The 23,057-nt window shown below is 42.7% G+C and overlaps 2 protein-coding genes across 2 annotated transcripts in view; one reads left to right on the top strand and one right to left on the bottom strand.

The window, feature by feature from the left end:
• LOC146672843 (protein NLRC3-like) overlaps window positions 1–23,057 on the top strand; it is a 71,570-nt gene that overhangs the window by 23,351 nt on the left and 25,162 nt on the right. The window contains exons 5-7 of the mRNA XM_085389651.1: window positions 9,286–9,514; window positions 9,649–11,452; window positions 13,961–14,134. Of these exons, the coding sequence (XP_085245777.1) occupies window positions 9,286–9,514; window positions 9,649–11,452; window positions 13,961–14,134 (2,207 nt within the window). The remainder of the gene's footprint in view (window positions 1–9,285; window positions 9,515–9,648; window positions 11,453–13,960; window positions 14,135–23,057) is intronic.
• Window positions 19,824–21,840, bottom strand: LOC146672845 (uncharacterized). Its single transcript, XM_085389661.1, has 6 exons — window positions 21,824–21,840; window positions 21,656–21,749; window positions 21,174–21,506; window positions 20,899–21,070; window positions 20,554–20,681; window positions 19,824–20,144 (listed from the first exon to the last, which is right to left on the bottom strand). Exons 1-6 carry the CDS (start codon window positions 21,838–21,840, stop codon window positions 19,824–19,826), a joined length of 1,065 nt encoding a protein of 354 aa, XP_085245787.1.

Here is a 23,057-nt window from a genome sequence, read left to right as displayed (position 1 = left end):
TTGTGGGGCTCGCACACAAGAATTTCACTCGCATGTGCTGTGCCAGTGTGCCTGCACATGTGATGTGACAATAAAAAGTGATTTGATTTGATTTGATTTGGTAGTGGGCAAGAGGAGGAAGAGAAGAGTAACAGCCACACCTACTAGGTCAGTGCGACACCTCCCACTCGATCTTTGCTCAGCACTGCCTGGAAAGATCGCACTCAGGTGGGCTGGTCCCTTACTTGATCTTCCACCGGTAAAAGGACCACAAGACGCCGGATGTCCCGATGTAAAATGGTGCCCAGCTCAGGACTTGTGGTAGCAGACTTTGGACTCTTGATTGCAATGCTGGAACTTGGAGAGATCCTCACATGCACATCTCGAACGATCCCTTTGGAATCAGGATTCACACTGATGACTTTTGCGAGTCTGAATTGCCCTCTAAGGGCATTTTGGTCGCAGAGCCAAACTATGTCTCCAACAGCAATGTTTCTCTCTGCAGTATGCCACTTACTGCGGATGAACAAGTTTGGTCCAGCGAGTTGGCTCCAGGACCTCCAGAAGTTGTTGACCATGGTTTGTATTTCCTTCAGCCTTTTGAAAGGATAATTTGTGAAGTCGATAGTCTTGAAGTCCCCACTTTGTGTGGCTCGACCAAGCAACAGATTATTCGGCGTGATGTAGTCAATGCGATCTTCTCGGCTCTGAATTCTGGCATCAATGGGTCTCTCATTTGCAAGGTTGGCAGCTAGCTGGAGTGCTGTCAGAAACTCACTGAAGGTAAGAGCCTCTGTATTGCCAAGAGTATGAAGGGCTCTCTTGGTAACTCTGACAGCAGCTTCGGCGGCCCCATTTCGGTGAGGTGAGTCAGCGGGAAGAATCTTCCACGCCCAGGTGGTCTCGTTTTTGGCAGAGTATTCTTCAAGGAACTCCTTGTTTTGTTGTCTCAGGTAAGCATACATTTCTTCTAATACAGGTTTGGCGCCTACAAAGTTTGTGCCAGGATCTGACCAGATTTTTCGGGGATGGCCTCGGACAGAAGTGAACCTCTGGTAGGTAAGCAGGAAGCTCTCTGTTGATAGTGTGCTCGCTAGTTCGACATGAATGGCTCGGCTTGCCATACAGCAAAACACAACTCCCCAAACTTTCATGGTCACTCTTCTCTTGACATCATCCCTCACATGATAGGGTCCAAACAGGTCGACAGATGTGAATTCGAATGGTGCAGTAGGATTGGACCTCTCTTCAGGTAAGTCTCCCATTACTTGCTTACAGGTTCTTGCCTTTGCCTTCTTGCAGATGATGCACTGGTCAACGACCTTTTGGGCAATAATTCTTCCTCTGACAACCCCAGCCTTCATTCTCATCCGCAGTAAGGTTCCTGCCACTCCGTCATGTCCCTCGCTGTGTGCTTCTCTGGCAAGGAGGGTATATAACCAGGCTTGGAATGGTAGAAGGGGAACGGCTTTGCGGTCTTTTTTGAAGGTCTGGATTCTGCCACCACAAACTAGAAGTCCACTTGTTTGGTCTCTGTAAACGACTAGTCTGTCTGTTGTGGTGCTTGGGAAGGTGACGCCCTCTTGTGCTGCTTGGCAAAGGTCTCGAAAAGCATCTAGTCTCTCGCTGACTGTGAGGACACCCGAAGATGGTACTACCTCCCACTTTTCTTGGTCTCGGATCTCATGAACTTTTTGGCAACCCTCCAGACCCACGCCACGGTCCCAATCATCCTTCTCAGGTTACTGAATCGCCTTTCGTCGATTAGCTGTTGGGTTGCTACTCCTGCCAGTGGTCTTCTCGACTCTACATGTGCTGAGTCCTGAGCTGCCTTGATGTGGAGTCTGGTAAGGACCGCAACAAAAGTCTTTTTCTGTAGCTTTGTGACCTTTTCTCGAGCTTGGGCAGCGACTTCTCCGGCGGATTTCTTCAGCCACTCATCTTCAGGAAGTTGGAGAAACTTTGGACCCGACTGCCACTCAGAGTCCTCGGTTAGGGCATTTGGACTGGCCCCTCTGGTGAGAATGTCTGCAATCTTTGCTGACCCAGGAATCCACCACCAATCTTGGACATCAGTGCTACTCTGGATTTCACCAACGCGGTTTGCAAAGAAGGTCTGGAAACCATAGCTCTCACACTGGACTGCACCCAAGACGGTCTGGCTATCGACGAGGTGGTACCATTTTTTGACCTGGATTCTGCAGTGTCTCTGGAAGTAGGTCTTCAGACGGGCAGCAAAGACTGCGCCACACATCTCTGCTTTAACTGGATTGCCTTTGTGGTTGAGAGGCGTCAGTTTGTCTTTGGACTCTACTAGTCTCACAATGACACTATGGCTGCAGCTCCAGCGAAGGTACATCACTGCGCCATATGCATGTTCACTGCCATCAGAGAACGTGATGGCACTGGGCTCTGCACAGGGATCTGGTGGAGTCAGGGCTCTAGTGAAATGCAGTTTCTTCAGGTCAGCATACTCTTCCAGAAGCTTTATGGCGTCTTCTCGGAGACCTTCAGACAAGGCTGCGTCCCATGTGTCTTCGAGGCAGTGCTTTACTTTTGCTTCTTGGAAAGCTCTCCTTACCAGGATGGCACCCTTTTGTTTGACGGGAGTCACAAGACCGAGTGGGTCATATAGGCCGGAGACTTGGCTTAGCAGTTCTCGCCTGGTGAGTGGATCAGGTGTTTGCTCTCTGACTTCTTCTCTGAGCAGGTCTTGACCAAGGCGCATTTTCCTCCTTTTCTTTGAGAAGTTCACTGCAACCATGACATGAAGCTTGTCATCATTGATGGTGTAGCCAAGGCCAAGGGCTTTGTTGTCATCTTCCGTCAGCTGGTTCGGCAGGATCATAGTCTTTGGCTCTGATCGAGGTAACTCTTTCTTTGACTCCTCCCTCCCACTTTGACTGGAGTAGACCCAAGGCTTCATGTAGAATCCTCCAGCTCTCAGGATGTGCTCGATGTTGGCTGTTAGGCGTCTCAGATGGTCGAGGTCATTGTGTGATGTCAGGATGTCATCGACATAAGCATCTTCTTCCAGCATGCGTTTCTCTTCTGTGAAGTGACTGAATGAAGGTAGGTTTGCAGTTTCTCTCATGGCGACTTGGGTTACGCAACCAGCAGGTTTGTCTCCAATGTTGACTCTTGTTATGGCATAGTCTTCTATGTCTGCATCTTCTGTGTCACGCCACAAGAATCTGTGCAAGTGGACCTCTCGATCTTCCAGCCAGACGGAGTTGTACATCTTGCGGATGTCACCAAGGGCGGCGTAGACACCAGCTCGGAACCTCAGCAGGACAGCTCTTATCGGGTTCAGGACATCAGGACCTTTGATAAGGATGTCATTCAGTCTGAGGCCTCTGTACTTCTGGCTGCTGTTCCACACCAACCTCACTGGGGTAGAGACAGAGTGTGGATTTGGCGCGATGAGGTGGCTTATATACCATACTGGCCCAGTCCAAATCTGCAGGACTTCTTTGGACAGCTTCACTGCAGCTCTGCGGTTTACCATCTCATGAACTTGTGCAGCATAGGCCGTCTTCCATTCAGGTTCTTTAGATAGCTTCATCTCGGTTCTGATGAATGTTGCTTCTACCGCTTTCCTGTTATTTGGCAAGGTTGCTGGATCTTCTACCCATGGTTATTTGGCATGCCAATGTGGTTCACTGCTGTGGTCATCTCCAGTTGAATAAGTCAGGCCATTCCATCTCCCTCTCTTCTGCGAGCGTCATTTCTTTACCCCCTGGCTGGCAGCTCCCACAACGACACCCTCCACATCTTGGCTGGCAAGCGGCTCCAATGCTTTCCCACCTCCACCACTTCAGAAAGTCTCTGCTGCTGGTAGCTGTGGTGGATAGAGTCTCAGGGTGATCAGGATGCTGACAGGAAGCTAGGTCTTTAGTGAACTCTTGGTACTTGAATGCAGCAGCTCTAATTGATCTTGCGAAGTGAGTCTTGGAGGTGTGGGCCATCAAAGTGACTTCCTCAAAGAGGTCTGGATGCGTGCCCCCGATTGTCTTGCCAAGTGGACCATCCCAGAGCACCAGGTCACCGATGGAGCGGATCTTTTGGGGCACCAGCTGGCCTTCTTTATGGCTGATTAGAAGCTGGATCTCTCTGGGTCTAATGAGGTCCTGGAGAGGGATGTCAGGGAAGATCTTCTGTAGCTTCTGAGGTGGAACATGTCTTTTCACTTCAGCAATCTTGTCAAGACCATAGCAAACTAACTGGTGAGGCTTTAAAGTTCCTCTTGAGGTGTTGACACGGATCTTGAGAAGGTAGTGCTTGGTTGCCACAGACACCTTCATACCTCCGACACCCTGGATGACAAGCATGACGTCTTCACTGCGAAGGTTGAGCTTACTTGCAGCTTTATGGGTCATGTAATTTGTGTCAGATGCTAGATCAATTAGTGTCCCAATTCTCTGCCCATCATTGGCAATGATGTCAAGGAGCATCAGGATCACAGGGTACTCTTTTAGACCAGTCTCCTCCAGTAGACCGCTCTCTGCTGCCATGGAGTTGAAGGCTCGTGATGAGACGTTGCAGAAAGCTTCCCGACACTGCTGCGCTAGCTCTGGCGATAGTTTAGAGATGAATTCTTGTTGAACCTCTGTGTACCTCCTCCCCTCAGCTCTCGCCGGACCAAACTTGGGCCTTTGTGATAAGGGTTGTGGCAAGGGACAAAGAAGGTAATGATGCTGGTCTTTGCACTCTGGATTTCCACACAGGTAAGTCGTCTTTGTGCAGGGTTCGTCGTGGATCTCGAGGCACCTCTTGCAGGCTCCAAGTTGCTGCACTGCATCTTTTTTCTCCTGTAACTTTGCGTTGGTTCTAAACCGTCTGCAGATGTAGAGCTTTCTCTTGTGCTTCGGGTCCCCACAGATGATGCAGCCTGCTGGATCAGTACTGGATTTACTGACTTGGTACGGGCGTACTTTACTGGGAACTTTGTTCTCTCCTTGGCAGGGTCGATGTCTCTCAGCTGGTCTAACTGCTTGTAGATGGACTCTTGAGATTGGAGGTATGCGAGCAGCTTTTCAAACCGGTTCTGATGAGTCACAGCATTCTTTGGATCAGCAGCGTGGGTAAGCCAGTCTTTCTTTAGGGACTCAGGCAGCTTGCTTTCAATAGACTTTATTACTAATAGGTTCTTTATGGCATTTTCTTCATCCAGCTCATTCAAATCATAGAGGGCCTTTTCAACTGCGTGGATAAGCTCTATAATTCTTCTAGGCTGGTTGCTACGGACAGGAGGGATAGCTTGAAGCTCCTCAATGATTTCAATGGCGATGGTGGCTTGATTTCCATAGCGGTTCTCAAGGACTCTGAAGATCTCATCGGCCGAGGTGTATGTGGACAGGCGCAGATCTTTGGCCACTTTATCGAGGCTATCGAGAAGTTGGAATTTCTTTACTTCCATGGACCTGGTTGGTTCACCTTGCTTTTGCAGAGCCTCCCATTCCTTCCGCCATCTGTAGAACTCACGCTGGCTGCCGGTGAACTTTGGTAAAGCTGTGGCTTTCAGTTTTATGGCTGTGACCGGGGCCGCGTTGCGGACTGTGACAACTGCTTGGTCAGTATCTCTTTTAATTCTCTCTGCTTTGATCAGGGCTACTTTCCCTGACACCAGCTTTGGAAGGCAGGTTTCGAGCTCCATTAGTCGACGATCACAATCTTGCCTCTCAGCAGGTGGAGCCCAGAGGTTCCATGTCTGGTGTGCCTGCTTAGCTTTCTTCACCAGTTCTTCCAGATGGTGGAGCATAAAATCATATGCCTCCAGGGGTGTATCAGGCTGAGTGGATGTGACGTTCTCACACGCCATTTCTGCTGATTTTAGAGCAAGGATCAGTTCTCTTTCACCATATGATGTCCACAGTGTCTCTCTGATCAGGTGCTTCACCTCCTTCAACTTCTGCTCACATTCTTTCTCCGTTTTCTCGACGTCTGCTCTCTGTTGGTCCATCAGCTCCGGTGTGCCCTTTGCTTCACACTGCGTGATGTAGGCGGCCTCAAGCTCCTAATTCACGTCAATCACTTTGGAGCCCTCTGCTGTGAGTCTCTTGAAGGAATCCTGCAGCTCCTCTACAGACATATCCATGTGGGTCCTTATTATATGGTTGGTGAGTCTGGAAAACAGTCTTTTTGCAGTGGTTCGCTCTATTTTCAGCTCTTCGAGTGACTTGGACTCAGCCATGCTGCTTTCTTGGTTATTGATTGGACAGGCAAACGGCAAGTTGCAATTTCCTCCAGGCCCCCAGGTGGAGTCTTCTCCGTCTTTGTGGTGAGCTTTTGTGGAGTCTTCACTGGTCAAGGCCGGTTTCTCTACTGGCCAGGACGGTTTTTCACTGTCAAGTGTTCTCTGTCTGTGAGGTGCCCACACTTGAAAAAGACCAGACTTTGAATTTCACTCAAATTTATTTTGACCAGCTAATTAGATAGCTGATAGGTAGGTAGATGGATAGATAGGTGGATAGGTAGGTGAAAAACTTTTCAACACAAAAAATAAAGAACATTTCATTAATCATTCATATAAATTAAATGCATTATACAGAAGACAAATGAAATAACAAAAATATATACACTTCAGTAAAGCCATTTAACATAGCTAAAGCTAAATACTTTTGCCTAAACTATCATTTAACCCAGTTTAAGTTAGTTTTACATTCATTGGTTTTTTAATCACAGAGCTGAGTAATTTCAAACAACGAAGATGAAATAAACTGTTTCTTAAATACACAAAATGTGTCTACCTTGCATTTTTACACTTTTTATAACAATTACATTTTTAAAGTATACATTATAGAGTACGGAAATATTTTAATAAAGACTTTAACCAAGGATTTTCTTTTACAAAGAATTATTTTTCTTAAATCAAACCAAACATATTTACACTAGTTTTAAGATTTACCAAGGATTTGGGGTAACTATTTTTAGTATTAATTAACATAAATATGTGGGAAACACTATCTACATAAACAATTTACTCAAACTTAAACATTCATTTTAATATCAATATAATTTTTTAAACTTAAATGCAGTAACTATTTCCCAAAGCATAAATACATTTCCACAATTGAGCTTCCATAGATCCCAAACATATAAGCAGCAAATATGAGTCCAAGAGCTTACCGATAGCCCGTCTAGCTCAAAGTCTTCCTCACAGTGGAAAGTGGATTGTGCTTCATTTGCTGTCCTCTCAGTATGTCGCACCCGGGTCAAATGACTGCTACATGCATTTTAAGGTCTACTAGGCACGCCCACCCTTGATTGCTCTAATTCAGCTCACCTGGCAGAGCGGCGCACACCAGGCCGCACTTAGTTGTAGATTGCGCACAAGGTCTAATCAGCAGCCATGCGCAAGCAGCAGCACAGAGCAGGTAGTGGGCAAGAGGAGAAAGAGAAGAGTAACAGCCACACCTACTAGGTCAGCGCGACAATAGGAAGCACTCAAAATGTGCGGTTATCTGAAATGGGCGTTCTTAAAGTCAGCAAAGAGGCACAGAAAAGAAGATCAGACACCAGCGAGGGAGGATAAGAAGGACAGATGCAACAACATTGTCATCCCCTATGTAGCTGGTGTATCAGAAAAACTCAGTTTTCTTCAAGCATGACATCCCAGTGTATTTCAGACCCAGCAACACACTCAGACAAAAACTGGTTCACCCGAAAGACAAAACCCCAAAACACAGACTTAACAATGTGGTGTTTGCTGTACAGTGCAGCGAGGAATGCCAAGACCTCTACATTGGAGAGACCAAACAGCCACTTCACAAGCGCATGGCACAACATAGAAGAGCCACCTCCACGGGACAAGACTCAGCAGTACATCTGCATCTAAAGGTCAAAGGTCACACTTTCGAGGATGCCAATGTTCACATTTTGGACAGAGAGGACAGATGGTTTGAAAGAGGAGTGAAAGAAGCCATCTATGTCCACTGTGAGCGACCATCTTTGAACAGAGGCGGTGGTTTACGACACCAACTCTCTGCCATCTATAATCCAGTTTTGAGTTCCCTCCCCAGACGCCTTAACGCCCACGCACATCCTGGGCCATCTGACCTCAGGAATTCGCATGATAAGGTGGGGCCAGGTTTCACAATGAACCCACCCGAAACTCTGGCTGATTGGAGCCCACACCCAGTTTCACACCTTGGCTCAGGCGATTAGAGGATCATCAGGGGGTCCTTTTGTCCCTCTTTGGGGGGAAACTCCCACTAGGTTTAAATCTGGGGCTCTCCACCATTTGACCCTAGAACTGAAGAAGCTTCTCGGATGAGAGGTGAAACGTCTTCAAGCAACTTAAAGAAGTCCAGCCGCTTTTCTTTGCAAGCTCCTTTGACTCTTTCAAGGATGTTTGATATGAAAGGAAGGTTTGAGATTGGCCTATAATTAGCTAAGACTGCTGGGTCTAGAGATGGCTTTTTGAGTAAAGGTTTAACTACAGCCAGCTTGAAGGCCTGTGGTACAAATCAGTGTGATATTTCACAGGAAGCCAATGAAGTGGTTGAAGGGCAGTAGTAATGGGTTCTATTAATGATACATGCAGCTAAACTTTGCACTGGCCGAAGTCTATGGAGACATTTGTGTGGTAATCTAGAAAGGATAAATTATAATAATCCACATGGAATATAACCAGAGCTTGTACAAGAATAGTACAAGCTCTACTACAAGAATAGTAGTAGTGTTAGCAGTAGGGAATTTGTGTAGGTGGAAATATGATGACCAAGTAATACTTTACGTTTCTCAAAATTTATGGCGCTATCAAGAGAAACACTTAAGCTCTTCAGCTGGAAATAACAGTGTATGATCATACAATGTACTGTATGGCGTATGGATCACCTAGAGCCAGCTGCTGAAGGATCTTAAAAATTAAAGTACTGAAAGTATCAGAATCAGAAGATTCTGATTCTTTTAGTAAATGTGTTCATCAAAAAATTTCAGGTGGCTAAACTATGCTGTTTACTGTAGAGAAAAGGGCTCTTGTATTCACTTCACCAAACCTGGTTAGTGTTCCAAAATATCTGGGTTTAGCTGCAGATAGAGCGTGTGTGTGTGTGTGTGTGTGTGTGTGTGTGTGTGTGTGTGTGTGTGTGTGTAAGAGAGAGAGACATACATACTCATATGAACAGCATAAGTGACGACATTTAGATTTAAGAGCAATAAATAGGGATAGATATGTGGAAATTATTCTGGAAAAATGGGGATTTTACCTTTTCCCACTTTGGACATTGTAGCTCTAATTTATGTTCTTCTTTTCTCTCTTGTGAGAGAAACGTGTTTTGGTCATTCATACGTATTCTATTATAGATACTGGAGGCAAAAATCATCACTTTTGTGAGGAACGAGCTAAAGAAAATCCAGACAGATCTGAGTCCAGATGACCTACAATGCTTAAAGAGTCAATGTCAGGATGAGGATGTATTACGAGGTAACGATGAAGAACAGAGTAAGAGCAGCAGAGATGCCTTTGTGAAGATCACACTGGATTTCATGAAGAGAATGAAGCAGGAGGAGCTGGCTGACCGTCTGCAGAGCAGTAAGAATATTTCTTTAAATATTTACCCTGCTGGATCAATGAAACATTTACTGTCTGAAAAAAAAGACTAGAAAATCATTAAAAAACTTGCACTTGATGGATGAATGATTTATTTTGTCTATTGGTTCTTTTAGGAATCTCCACTAGGAACTTGCAGTGGTGTCAGCATGAAATTAAATCTGCACTGAAGAAGAAGTTCCAGTGTGTGTTTGAGGGAGTTGCTAAAGCAGGAAACCCAACCCTTCTGAATCAGATCTACACAGAGCTCTACATCACAGAGGGAGGGACTGCAGCGGTCAATGATGAACATGAAGTCAGACAGATTGAAACAGCTTTCAGGAAATCAGGCAGTCTAGAAGCAATAATCAGACAACAAGACATCTTTAAAGCCTCACCTGGAAGAGATGAACCAATCAGAACAGTGCTGACAAAGGGAGTGGCTGGCATTGGGAAAACAGTCTTAACACAGAAATACACCCTCGACTGGGCTGAAGACAAAGCCAACCAGGACATCCAGTTCATATTTCCATTCACTTTCAGAGAGCTGAATGTGCTGAAAGAGGAAAAGTTCAGCTTGGTGGGACTTGTTCATCACTTCTTTAGTGAAACCAAAGAAGCAGGAATCTGCAGCTTTGAAGACTTCCAGGTTGTGTTCATCTTTGATGGTCTGGATGAGTGTCGACTTCCTCTGAACTTCCACAAAACTACAATCCTAACTGACCCTAGAAAGTCCACCTCAGTGGATGTGCTGCTGATAAACCTCATCAGGGGGAAACTGCTTCCCTCTGCTCGCCTCTGGATAACCACACGACCTGCAGCAGCCAATCAGATCCCTCCTGTCTGTGTTGGCATGGTGACAGAGGTCAGAGGGTTCACTGACCCACAGAAGGTGGAGTACTTCAGGAAGAGATTCAGAGATAAGAAGCAGATCAGCAACATGATTTCCCACATCAAGACATCACGAAGCCTCGACATCATGTGCCACATCCCAGTCTTCTGCTGGATCACTGCTACAGTTCTGGAGGATGTGCTGGAAACCAGAGAGGGAGGACAGCTGCCCAAGACCCTGACTGAGATGTACATCCACTTCCTGGTGGTTCAGGCCAAAGTGAAGAAGGTCAAGTATGATGGAGGAGCTGAGACAGATCCACACTGGAGCCCAGAGAGCAGGAAGATGATGGAGTCTCTGGGAAAACTGGCTTTTGATCAGCTGCAGAAAGAAAACCTGATCTTCTATGAATCAGACCTGATAGAGTGTGGCATCGATATCAGAGCAGCCTCAGTGTACTCAGGAGTGTTCACACAGATCTTTAAAGAGGAGAGAGGACTGTACCAGGACAAGGTGTTCTGCTTCATCCATCTGAGTGTTCAGGAGTTTCTGGCTGCTCTTCATGTCCATCTGACCTTCATCAACTCTGGACTCAATCTGCTGGAAGAACAAAAAACCTCCCAGAAGTCTGAAACAAGAGAATCTGCAGAAAAACACTTCTACCAGAGTGCTGTGAACAAGGCCTTGCAGAGTCCAAATGGACACATGGACTTGTTCCTCCGCTTCCTCCTGGGTCTTTCACTGCAGACCAATCAGACTCTCCTACGAAGTCTGCTGACACAGACAGGAAGTAGCTCACAGACCAATCAGGAAACAGTAAAGTACATCAAAGAGAAGCTCAGTGAGAATCTGTCTGCAGAGAAAAGCATCAATCTGTTCCACTGTCTGAATGAACTGAATGATCGTTCTCTAGTGGAGGAGATCCAACAGTCCCTGAGATCAGGAAGTCTCTCCACAGATGAGCTGTCTCCTGCTGAGTGGTCAGCTCTGGTCTTCATCTTACTGTCATCAGAAAAAGATATGGATGTGTTTGACCTGAAGAAATACTCTGCTTCAGAGGAGGCTCTTCTGAGGCTGCTGCCAGTGGTCAAAGCCTCCAACAAAGCTCTGTAAGTGAATATGTTCATTCCTTTATTGTTAAAGTATTGATGCAATGTATGGTTTGTAGCAGCAATAAGTTTGAGCTTTTTAGAAACATTTGTGCATGTCACCCTCAAAATAATACTCAGACCCATCTGTAGTGCATCCACCGCTTTTCTTTAATCTTCCAAAATGAATACACATGAAAAGAAAATAATAAAAATCCATGAATAAATTATTTTCATCAGTACACATTCAGCTGATAACACTTTTAACAACTTTTGCTTTTGTTACAAACAGGTATACTGGTACACTCAGTATATACAGTGGGGCAAAAAAGTATTTAGTCAGCCACCGATTGTGCAAGTTCCCCCACCTAAAATGATGACAGAGGTCAGTAATTTGCACCAGAGGTACACTCCAACTGTGAGAGACAGAATGTGAAAAAAAAATCCATGAATTCACATGGTAGGATTTGTAAAGAATTTATTCGTAAATTAGGGTGGAAAATAAGTATTTGGTCACCTCAAACATGGAAAATCTCTGGCTCTCACAGACCTGTAACGTCTTCTGTAAGAAGCTTTTCTGTCCCCCACTCGTTACCTGTACGAATGGCACCTGTTTGAACTCATCATCTGTATAAAAGACACCTGTCCACAGCCTCAAACAATCAGACTCCAAACTCCGCCATGGCCAAGACCAAAGAGCTTTCGAAGGACACCAGGAAAAGTATTGTAGACCTGCACCACACTGGGAAGAGTGAATCTACAAAAGGCAAGCAGCTTGGTGTGAAAAAATCAACTGTGGGAGCAATCATCAGAAAATGGAAGACATACAAGACCACTGATAATCTCCCTTGATCTGGGGCTCCACGCAAGATCTCATCCCGTGGGGTCAAAATGATCATGAGAACGGAGAGCAAAGATCCCAGAACCACACGGGGGGACCTGGTGAATGACCTGCAGAGAGCTGGGACCAAAGTAACAAAGGTCACCATCAGTAACACACTACAACGGCAGGGAATCAAATCCCGCAGTGCCAGACGTGTTCCGCTGCTGAAGCCAGTGCATGTCCAGGCCCGTCTGAAGTTTGCCAGAGAGCACATGGATGATACAGCAGAGGATTGGGAGAATGTCATGTGGTCAGATGAAACCAAAGTAGAACTTTTTGGTATAAACTCAACTCGTCGTGTTTGGAGGACGAAGAATACTGAGTTGCATTCCAAGAACACCATACCTACTGTGAAGCATGGGGGTGGAAACATCATGCTATGGGGCTGTTTTTCTGCCAAGGGGACAGGACGACTGATCCGTGTTAAGGACAGAATGAATGGGGCCATGTATCGTGAGATTTTGAGCCAAAACCTCCTTCCATCAGTGAGAACTTTGAAGATGAAACGAGGCTGGGTCTTCCAACATGACAATGATCCAAAACACACCGCCCGGGCAACAAAGGAGTGGCTCCATAAGAAGCATTTGAAAGTCCTGGAGTGGCCTAGCCAGTCTCCAGACCTCAACCCCATAGAAAATCTGTGGCGGGAGTTGAAAGTCCGTGTTGCTCGGCGACAGCCCCAAAACATCACTGCTCTCGAGAAGATCTGCATGGAGGAATGGGCCAAAATACCAGCTACTGTGTGTGCAAACCTGGTAAAGACCTATAGTAAACGTTTGACCTCTGTTATTGCCAACAAAGGTTATGTTACAAAGTATTGAGTTGTATTTTTGTTATTGACCAAATACTTATTTTCCACCCTGATTTACCAATAAATTCTTTACAAATCCTACCATGTGGATTCATGGATTTTTTTTTCACATTCTGTCTCTCACAGTTGAAGTGTACCTCTGGTGCAAATTACTGACCTCTGTCATCATTTTAGGTGGGGGAACTTGCACAATCGGTGGCTGACTAAATACTTTTTTGCCCCACTGTATCATATAACCAAGCTCATTCAAAAAAAAAAAAAAATTCATTCTCCACATATATATAACATTATTCCTATTTTGTAATCCTCTAAAGCATTACCTCTTGCTGGCTTCCAACAGTTGTTTTGCAACATTTTTTTTTGAACATCAGTAACTCCCATAACTCCTGAGCCATTTGCTCAATTGAAAGAAATCCTGTATGTCCTGGTCAAGTGTTCTTGATGCAGTATTATCAGCCAGGGCACTGTTTCCAACATAATTCAGAGGTTAGCAACAAGCACCTTTAGCATCAATTTTACCACAATAATGACATGGGTCTGATCTTTCCATCATCCTTTCAAGGAGTACATGACTCAAGTTGTTTACTCATGATCTTGTCTCCATGTTCGTTAGTTTTATATATCAACAAAAATCACAGATGTCATTTTTTTTCAAGCATCAGAGATATAGAGATGTAAATGAGCTGTTACAACAGGAATTTAAAATGTTTTTCCCCAGACTTGAATTTTAAGTTGTATTCCTATTTATGAAGTGTAGATGGAAATATTTGTTTTTATTGTAGTAAGTTGAAAGTAAGAGTAATTTCATTTGATCTCAAATATCATTGGTTTTCAGACTGAATGGCTGCAACCTCTCACAGAGAAGCTGTGAAGCTCTGTACTCAGTTCTCAGCTCCCCGTCTTCTAGTCTGGGAGAACTGGACCTGAGTAACAATGACCTGCAAGACTCTGGAGTGAAGCTTCTGTCCAATGGATTGAAAAGTTCAAACTGTACACTGCAAACTCTCAGGTTAGGTTTCACACTTTATTATTGAGGCAACTGTTCTAATGATTTGGTGCTATATAAATGAAATGAGTTGAATTAATATTTATTTAAAATGGAGATTATATTACTTTACTAACAAAAATATCTGGAATTTTAAATTTTCCTTTTATTTACATTTAGGTATTTCCTTAGTCATTAATTTACTGTTTTATTCAGTTTTTATTTTTTCCATTTTTTTCCCATTTGTTTTTATAAAGTCCCTGGTGGGCACCAATCAGTATACATAACATGTTTTCTTATTCACGACAACTGTGAGATTTAGGATATTTTTTTGTTTATAACATATCAATTTCCTTTCATTATTACTGTTTGGCAAATATGACAAATATGCTGTAGTTACAAATTTTCACGATTTATTATCAAAATGGTTAAAATTTCAAATTAGATTTACAAGTCGCCATGGAACTCCTCTTTCTGGATCAGAGACAAAAGGCTGTTGCATCCTATTCAGTATCTCTCCAAAAGTTGATTGTGGGAGAAACGTTTCGACACTCATCCAAGTGACTTCTTCAGTCTCAGCTGACTGCAGGTTTCCCCAAATCTTATAAACAGTACATTTGCATAATGACTGAAACCAGCCCACTGAAGGAAAAATGGGCTGGGAGGTCAGTTCCTTAATCATAATTATGCAAATTCTCATGACCACTGATCAAAGACCACTGATCAATGGCCATGAGTACCATTCACAGAGAGTTGGGGAATGGCTGCAATCACAGCATTGTAAGATGGCGAAAGATGTACCCTTAGGCCCCCTCCTCGATTCAGCGATTGTCTTTCCCTTTTCACGTAAATGGCCTCCTTGACTCTGCGCTCAAACCAGCATTCTTCCCTGTCCAGGATGTGTACATCCTCATCATTGAAAGAGTGTCCACTGGCCTGTAGGTGTAAATAGACTGCAGAGTCCTGGGCTGACGAGGTAGCTCTTCTGTGTTGTGCCATCCGCTTCGCCAGAGGTTGTTTGGTTTCCCCGATGTACAAATCCTGGCAATCTTCCTGGCACTTAACAGCGTACACTATGTTACTCTGTTTGTGTCGGGGGACCCGATCCTTGGGGTGAACCAAGTTTTGGCGCAACGTGTTTTGGGGTTTAAAAGCCACAGAGACCCGATGTTTAGAAAAAAATGTGTCTCAACTGTTCTGATACTCCTGACACATATGGGATCACTGCAGGTTTTTGCTTGGGCAGCGGTTGTCCTTCTCTCCTGGATCGGCTGGAGCTTTCTTTAGGTGCCTTTCCAGCTTTGACAAAAGTTCAACCGGGATAACCACATTTACTCAGGGCCTTCTTGATGTGCTGTTCTTCTGCTTCCCTGGCCGCTGTGTCAGTGGGGATGGTCTTCACTCTGTGTTGTAGCGTCCTGATGACACCCAGTTTGTGCTCCAGTGAATGATGAGAGTCAAACCTTAGATACTGATCCGTATGTGTAGGTTTACGGTACACGTCAGCTTTTAGATGTCCTCCATTACTGATGGAAATCCCACAGTCTAAGAAGGCTAACCTGCCACTTTTCATATCCTCCCTGGTGAATTTGATGTGTCCGTCCACCGAGTTAATGTGATCCGTGAAATGTAGTAAGATAAGAGATAAGATAAGATGAAACTTTATTAATCCCTCGGGTGGGTTCCTCTGGGAAATTCGGTTTCCAAAAGCACAGCACCGACAGAAGTTACAGAGAATATTATATATATACACATATATAAATACAGAGACATATATAAATAAAATATTTAGAGTGTCCAGCTTCATGCCGACCACAGAGCTAGCCTTCCTGATCAGTTTCTCCAGCCTGGATGAGTCCTTCTTTGCTGTGCTGCTCCCCCAGCACACCACAGCATAGAAAAGTATTCCAGCAACCACTGATTGGTAAAACATCCTCAGGAGCTTCCGGCAGATGTTAAAAGACCTCAGCCTCCTGAGGAAGTACAGTCGGCTTTGGGCTTTTTTATACAGGTGCTCTGTGTTGCATGACCAGTCCAGTTTGTTGTCCACCCACAACCCGAGGTACTTGTACTTGTTGACCACCTCCACCTCCTCCCCCTCTATCTGAACCGGCATTGGACCTTCTCTGGACCTCCCGAAGTCCACAACCAGTTCCTTAGTGCGTCGTGAGATTTGATTTTCACCCAGGTGTCATCCACATATCTGAACCAATGGATTGGTGGTGTTCCAGGGTAGGATAGCAAAGCCCTCTTTTCCACTTCTTCCATGTACAAATTGGCCACAATGGGTGAAACTGGGGAGCCCATGGCACACACATGTTTCTGCCTGTAGAACTGACCCTTGTATGTGAAACAGGTGGAATGAAGACACAGTTCAAACACACTTGGTCGATGCTGAGAGTGGTCCTCTTGCTGAGGTTGGTGTCATCCTGTAATCTCTTACGGACTACCTCCAACGCTTCTGTGACTGGGATGCAGGTGAAGAGAGATGTAACGTCGTACGAGACCATGGTTTCATCTGCCTCCATCATGACACCTCTCACCTTCTCAACAAAATCCAGTGTGTTCTGGATGTGGTGTTCAGAGCTGCCCACCAGCGGGTTGAGGATCGAAGCCAGAAACTTGGAGATGTTATAGGTGACCGAGTTGATCATGCAGACCATCGGTCTTAAAGGTGCAGCCTGTTTATGTATTTTCGGTAAACCATACAGACTTGGTGTAGACTCCCCTGGGTATAGCCTGTGGTATGAGGTCAATAGCTTTCTCTTGTTCTAACTGCTTCAGACAGTCTATCACACTCTTCCTGTAGCCACTTCCTGGGTGTCGTTTCAGGGGCTCATAAGTATTTTCATCACTGAGTACACAGCAAATCCAGCATGTCCAAATTAACACCGTCAGATTTGATTTCAACTCTTTTAAAGTGTCAGTATGGGTCCACACCAGAGAGTGTTAATTTAACTCTTTTTGGAGAGTTGGTACATTAACTCTGATTTAGTGTTAAATATCAAATCTGCCTGGAGTTGAAAATTTAACACTCATTAACACTAACTAGGTGTTAAGAGTTTATATATTAACTCTTACAGAGTATTTTATTTTGACTACAAAAGAGTTATCGTCTATTTAATTCTAAAAAGTGTAAATTTTACTGTTCTGATCTTTTAGAAATTCCTTGGGGAAAAAAATATTAAAAAGAGCCAATGTTCTTCTGAAAAAGATTTATTTTTATATGCACCACATTTTCAAAACATTTTTTAAAACATGTAACAATATGGAATAATGTATATCTTCTCATTTTCATTTGAATATTGCTTGTCAAAGGGTCTAACATAGGTGAGCTGGTCAATTGAAATAACAGCATGCTCATTACTTTTTTCTTCAATGCAGTATGCATGAAAGTGTTCATCAAAGTACAAGGTGTTGACAGTACAGCCTATTATGAATGCATGTTGTTCATGTATTATGATATAGCAAATTTTCTTAAACACTGGCAGATCACTGGACATTCCAGTGCATAAAAACAAACCAACCTGGTATTCAGTGCCATAATTTCTAACCCAATTTGTAGTTGAAACATTTACACATGAATCTACATTTAATGACTCGCACAACAAATGTCCACCTTCCATGCTATCAACTCTTTTTAATTTTAAAGGACCGAACTGAAATCTTTTAAAACAATAGTTTTCATAGTAAAAGGCCAATTGACGCTGATGTTGCTTTACTAGAGATTTTGTAAGGTTTTTAAAATTTTTGACAGCCCTTTTGAAAAAATTGTGTTTTGCTTTGAAACGCATACACCATATATGGATAAAAGGGCCAATTTTCTTAATACACCTTGGATAGTGAATCATTAGGTGGTGTTTAGGAATTAATTTTCTACCAGGGAACAAGTTTTTAAACATGTTATGGTGATCACAGATCAGATGTTTCAAGTAACACAATATCAACAATTTGCAACAACAGGAGAACAAAATTCCAGTGACTATTGTCCCGCTCAACTATGTCTCCAAAAATTAGTGGAGTATTGCGTAGGATACATAATGACTGAATGGCATTTAAACCTAAGTGTTTGCTGTTATCGTCTATTTTTAACCCACTTGGTTTATTTTTACGCTCTACAAAACCATAATTAAACGTCTGTATCCTGTCCAGTAATGTGCTAATGGAGATGTAGCCATTTTTGATCATGTATTGGAAAAAAAGTTTGAGCTCATACTGCACAACTCCTTCCAATAAATCGTGCATTATATCAACTGCATAATTGTCAGTGCTGTGAAAATATTCCAATGAATTGAGCACACAAGATCTTTTAACTCCATAAACGGAAGTGAGAGCAGGGTCTTCACTTAATGCATTACAGTGTTCAATATGAAGTTCTCTGGAGCGCAGAACAATGTCCGAACTGTCTTCATTAAACACAGACTGAATTTCTTCCTTGTTTACTAAACAAAACCTACACCAGTTTGTTGCACTAAATGATTCAACAAAACCTAGTAAGCCATTTAAAGCAAGATTGTCTCCTGTAACTTGAACAACAGAACCAAACACTGGCTCTTCAGTAAAGGGAAGCAGGATTCCTTTAGTTTCTAAAATTTTCAAGTCATCAATCAAAGGCTTTAGTATTTCTTCAAAACCATATTTCTTTAAGTCTTCTGTGTAGAAAAGAGCAGCTAGATGTACATTCATCAGCACAGAGTTAACCTTTGGTGGGAGGTTTTTTATAGTGAAATAAATACAGCCCAGTTTGTGGATCCCTTTCTTCGAACCTAATGGGTTAGCAGTTTCAAAATCATCGTAATACAGTAAAATCTGTAGAGCATATTTCTGTTGTGAAAACAGAGGATGGTTTTGGAAATATAATCCATCATTAATGTCTTTGTATAACCCAGCTTGTGTTTGTTTCTCATGCAAGAAGCATTCTCTAATGTCTTTATTCTTGAAAATTGAATGTATCGTACCTAAAATGGGCACATACATGTATTTGTCTCTGACAGGTGTTTCGCTATAAACCCCTGTAGTTCTATGTCTACGTGTATCCAATCTTACACCAAGTACAAATTCTTTAGGCTCAACTATTTCCCATTTTTCATCGTAATATTTCTGTCTTTTTTTCTCAGTGTTAAATTTTGAAAAGGGGTTATCTAATTGGTTTAAATTGTGCTCAACTCTTTTGTAAATGTTTGATTCCTTACTATCAGGGGAAAATGTTTGGAGTACTACTTCTCTTGCTTGACTCTGAACATCACTGACAACTTCCTCAACAGAACTAATTATTGTTTGAACAGCACTCTCAGTAAGACCAGAAGCTTGTAAGTGAGCGACAATAGATCCACACATTCCAACAAGCGAGTCCTGTGAAATAACAGTGGGAACCTGTGATACAGATGCAGAAGTAGATGGTTGATCACTAAAAGAGTCTCCTAGAGAATGTGTTTGTTGGGCAACTTCCTGTTCCATCCCTACATGTTTATCGTGATAATGACTATGTACATTATGAAGATGTTTTCTAAAGCCATTGTAAGTACAAAAAGATGAAAGACATCCCTGCTCTCCACATTTTAAACGCAGATTTTTGTTTGGATATAAACCATGATGAAACTTTAAATGTTGACAAAGAGCTGAACAATTTTTGTGGTGCATTTTACAAACAAAGCATTTGAACATTGTCAAACAGTTTTTTTTCCTCCTAAAAGCGTGTGGACCTTGCGGGCATTTAACGGTCTCGCAGCAGACGTGCTCTCAGTTCCTTGACTCGAGGGCTTTCTTTTGTGTTTCCAACATCAATGTTGTAGATTGTGGTTTGAATGAAGGTGTAGAAACTGGAAAGAGCTTCATCATATGAGAGGCTGAAGACAAAGTGTGCTTTGAAAAGCCCATCAAAAGCAGCCACTGAAGTTGGAGCATCACATGGGATAGCTTTCTGGTCTACAACGATGAAGAACCTCTGAATGTTCTTCTTTTGTTCACCAATGCAGAGAAGGAAGGGCTGCCTGGTGTTAGCTTTCTCCAGGAAAGTAGTGAGGCTGACGCCTTCCTGGAATTTGAATAGCACATTTCAATCATGAGTAAAATTTTCTTTTCAACTGTTTGGCTTGCATATAAGGTCTGTGGGCCCAAGCAAGTAACCCGTCTTAACACAAATGGATCCAAGTAGAATAAAACAGAGTAATGCTTTATTTTTGAAGTTCACATTCTTCTGTTTGCAGGGGCAATGAGTGTGTGCTGAACCCAAATCTGTGGATTAACTTCTTTTGGAAAGGAAAGCCATACCAGATTTTATCTCTTCTGATATCTATAGATACAGCATGATTTCATACCAAATACACAAAAGATAATTAATTTACTGCGTCTTTTCTGTTTTTATCTTGTGGTTTACCATGGACCAAAAATCATTAATTACAAACAGTTTTTACAAAAAATTAGAGTAGAGTAATAGAGCATACCTTGAGGAATCTCACAAGATGATTGGCTGCCTGTGCAGAGCTAATTTTTGCTGTTTTTTTGTGGCCTTTTGATGTTGGGGGCAGGAGATGCAGCAACAACAGAAGAGCTGCCATGTCACTATCCCAGCCTTAAAGACAAAAAGCACATTTGAGACAAAAGGTTAAACATGAACTAGAAAACAGTTGGAAAATAAGCAGTTAAATGATGAGATTTCTGGAAATGCTTACAGCCACAAGGATGCATAAATTACTAATTTACTAGTCTATTTACGCTCAGTTGACTGTTTTAGGACAGACAAATGGAAATGTAAGTATTTTATATACTGAAACACTGTCCAAATTTACCCCAGTCATTTGAAGCCTCCGTATCAAAAGATGCTCGTAACTCCTCAACACAAGGACTTGATGGAAGACTTTGGCTTTCTGCGATGATTTTTTGCTTGAAATACGAAGACCACTTTGTAAGAAATCTTCCAGAGGCCTCATCTCCAAGCATCATTGCAAAATCCTGATCAATCTATTAATAAGACAAAACAGGAACCAAATACTGGTTACTTAAGTGTTCTTGGCAAAATGTTATCTTTAGTTTCAGATCATGAAATGTCTAAAAATATACTCACCAACCCCGGTGTATCAAGGAAACGAGGGAAGACATCCAAGATTGATGATGTTGCATCTGGGTCATGTACCAGCTTCTGTCTATATTCAAAAGTAGCTTTCATCTTCTCTTTAACCACAGACCTATCTGTTGAGTGTCTAATAACAGACAGAGCCTCTCTGCACTCCTCACCAAAAAGCTGTCCACTAACAAACAAAGATTCTCTTCGGGTTGTTGGACTGTGCTGGAAGTTTGGCCTGGGACACCCACTAGCACCATCATAGGTATTGTGTTGGACAGTCTTGAGTCTCCAAGCAAGATAGCCAGTATTAGCCTCCGGATCATAGTAATGTTCCTGCTCATGCATGCACATCAATCAATCACACACAAAAACAAACAAAAAACATACACAACAAAAAAATGCAACAAAGGAATGCATATTTGGTACCACTTTAACAACATGTATAAATTACAGAGATGTTGCGTTTCAGAGATAACACTTACATAGCCATTTTTTGAGTAAGGATCTTGGAGATATGGAAAAAGCGTTGCAATCCCCAGTGCATAGTTAGTCCGAACACTTATGGGCGGAATCCTCCTTTCAAAAACAAAAAGTGTATTGCTCTTCTGCTCACTCGACAATTGTTTTTATGATCATCAAAGAATACTTACCCGTGTGATTCTATCATATCTGCAACCAGTATGTTGACCATTTGTCGACGACTTGGATCTGACAGTGTTTTAGTTTTGTCGTATTCATTGAAAATTTCTTCACCCTTTGGGTTTGAGCTCAGGACACTACACACCTTCTGTTTAAAAAAAAAAAGTCATACTGATTAAACTGAAGTAAATTATACAAACAAGTTAGTGTTTGTAAAATGCTGTTAAGCACTGGAAATTGCTTTAGGCTTTGCTTTTGACCTGCTTCGCTTCATCGCGATCAAGCTCTTGTAGGCCCTTCTTCCTGTTCTTTGTACTTTTGAGGATCATAGTTGAATCTGATGAACTGGTAGAAGCTGGGGACGATGGATGGTCTGACAATGAAACTGGCGATGTCAGGAGGGCAAGAGGGATTGGCTGTACCGATGACTCTGATTCATCGTCAACCACACTGATCTCAATGTCTTAAAGGGAAAAAAAGGGACATAAAAGGCATTGAAAAAAAATGTGCAAAATGCATATGAGAAGTCACAACAACTGCAATAATGCTCAACCACATAAATTATATCTGATAACAGCATGTAATATGCTCTCAACATGTAAAAGCATTTTACAGTTTTTCAAAGAAGAAAATTGGAATCTGAAAGGTTGTTAAATCTGGCTAATATTCATGTAAACTTTGAAGATCATGAAGAAATGTACCCCTCTAAATTATTATGGATCTACTGTACCTGTTGCTGTCTGCATTCTATATCCAACTTTGAAAGCTCGAACTCCAGACTTTACCAGCTCATCAAAAATGTCTGCGTCAACTTCAGTGTCAGAGGTATCAGTGAGGGTGAGTACACCTTCTGTGAAGAATTGAGGCTGCAAGCTGAACTTGTCCATAACTAAAACAAAGAAATCCGAAATGTCACTATACTATTAAAACCACCAAGTCTTACTGTTGATCACTTATAGGTGATAATTTTATACTCATTTAAATTGCACATGAGTACAAACCATCATTAAGAAACTGGTGAAAATGAAAGCATTCATCACTTTCTGGAACTTTGACATACTTCTGCACTCCCCCATATTCCACCTTTGCAAGCATATCCTGTGTGGAGATTCAATAAAAAAATTAGTTGTACAGTAATTAATTGGACAAATAACCTGGTAATCAATTGAAAAAAAAAAGAATCATGATCCATAACTTGTGTTAAGCAAAGCATTTTCCCAAAAGAGAATTCTAGATACTAAACAA

Source organism: Rhamphochromis longiceps, linkage group LG3 (assembly GCF_057381845.1).
Source record: "Rhamphochromis longiceps isolate RC_006_pf linkage group LG3, R_longiceps_female_GT1.1, whole genome shotgun sequence".
Taxonomy (NCBI): Eukaryota; Metazoa; Chordata; class Actinopteri; order Cichliformes; family Cichlidae; genus Rhamphochromis; species Rhamphochromis longiceps.
This window is presented reverse-complemented; position numbering and strand designations above follow the sequence as displayed.

What these genes read in the sequence shown, in the direction of transcription:
- LOC146672845 (XM_085389661.1), bottom strand. An exon ending in CTTACTCAAAAAATGGCTAT is followed by an intron (nt 21,507 to 21,655) that starts GTAAGTGTTATC and finishes ATGCATGAGCAG; the next exon opens with GAACATTACTATGATCCGGA. An exon ending in GGAGGCTTCAAATGACTGGG is followed by an intron (nt 20,682 to 20,898) that starts GTAAATTTGGAC and finishes TTTGTCTTTAAG; the next exon opens with GCTGGGATAGTGACATGGCA.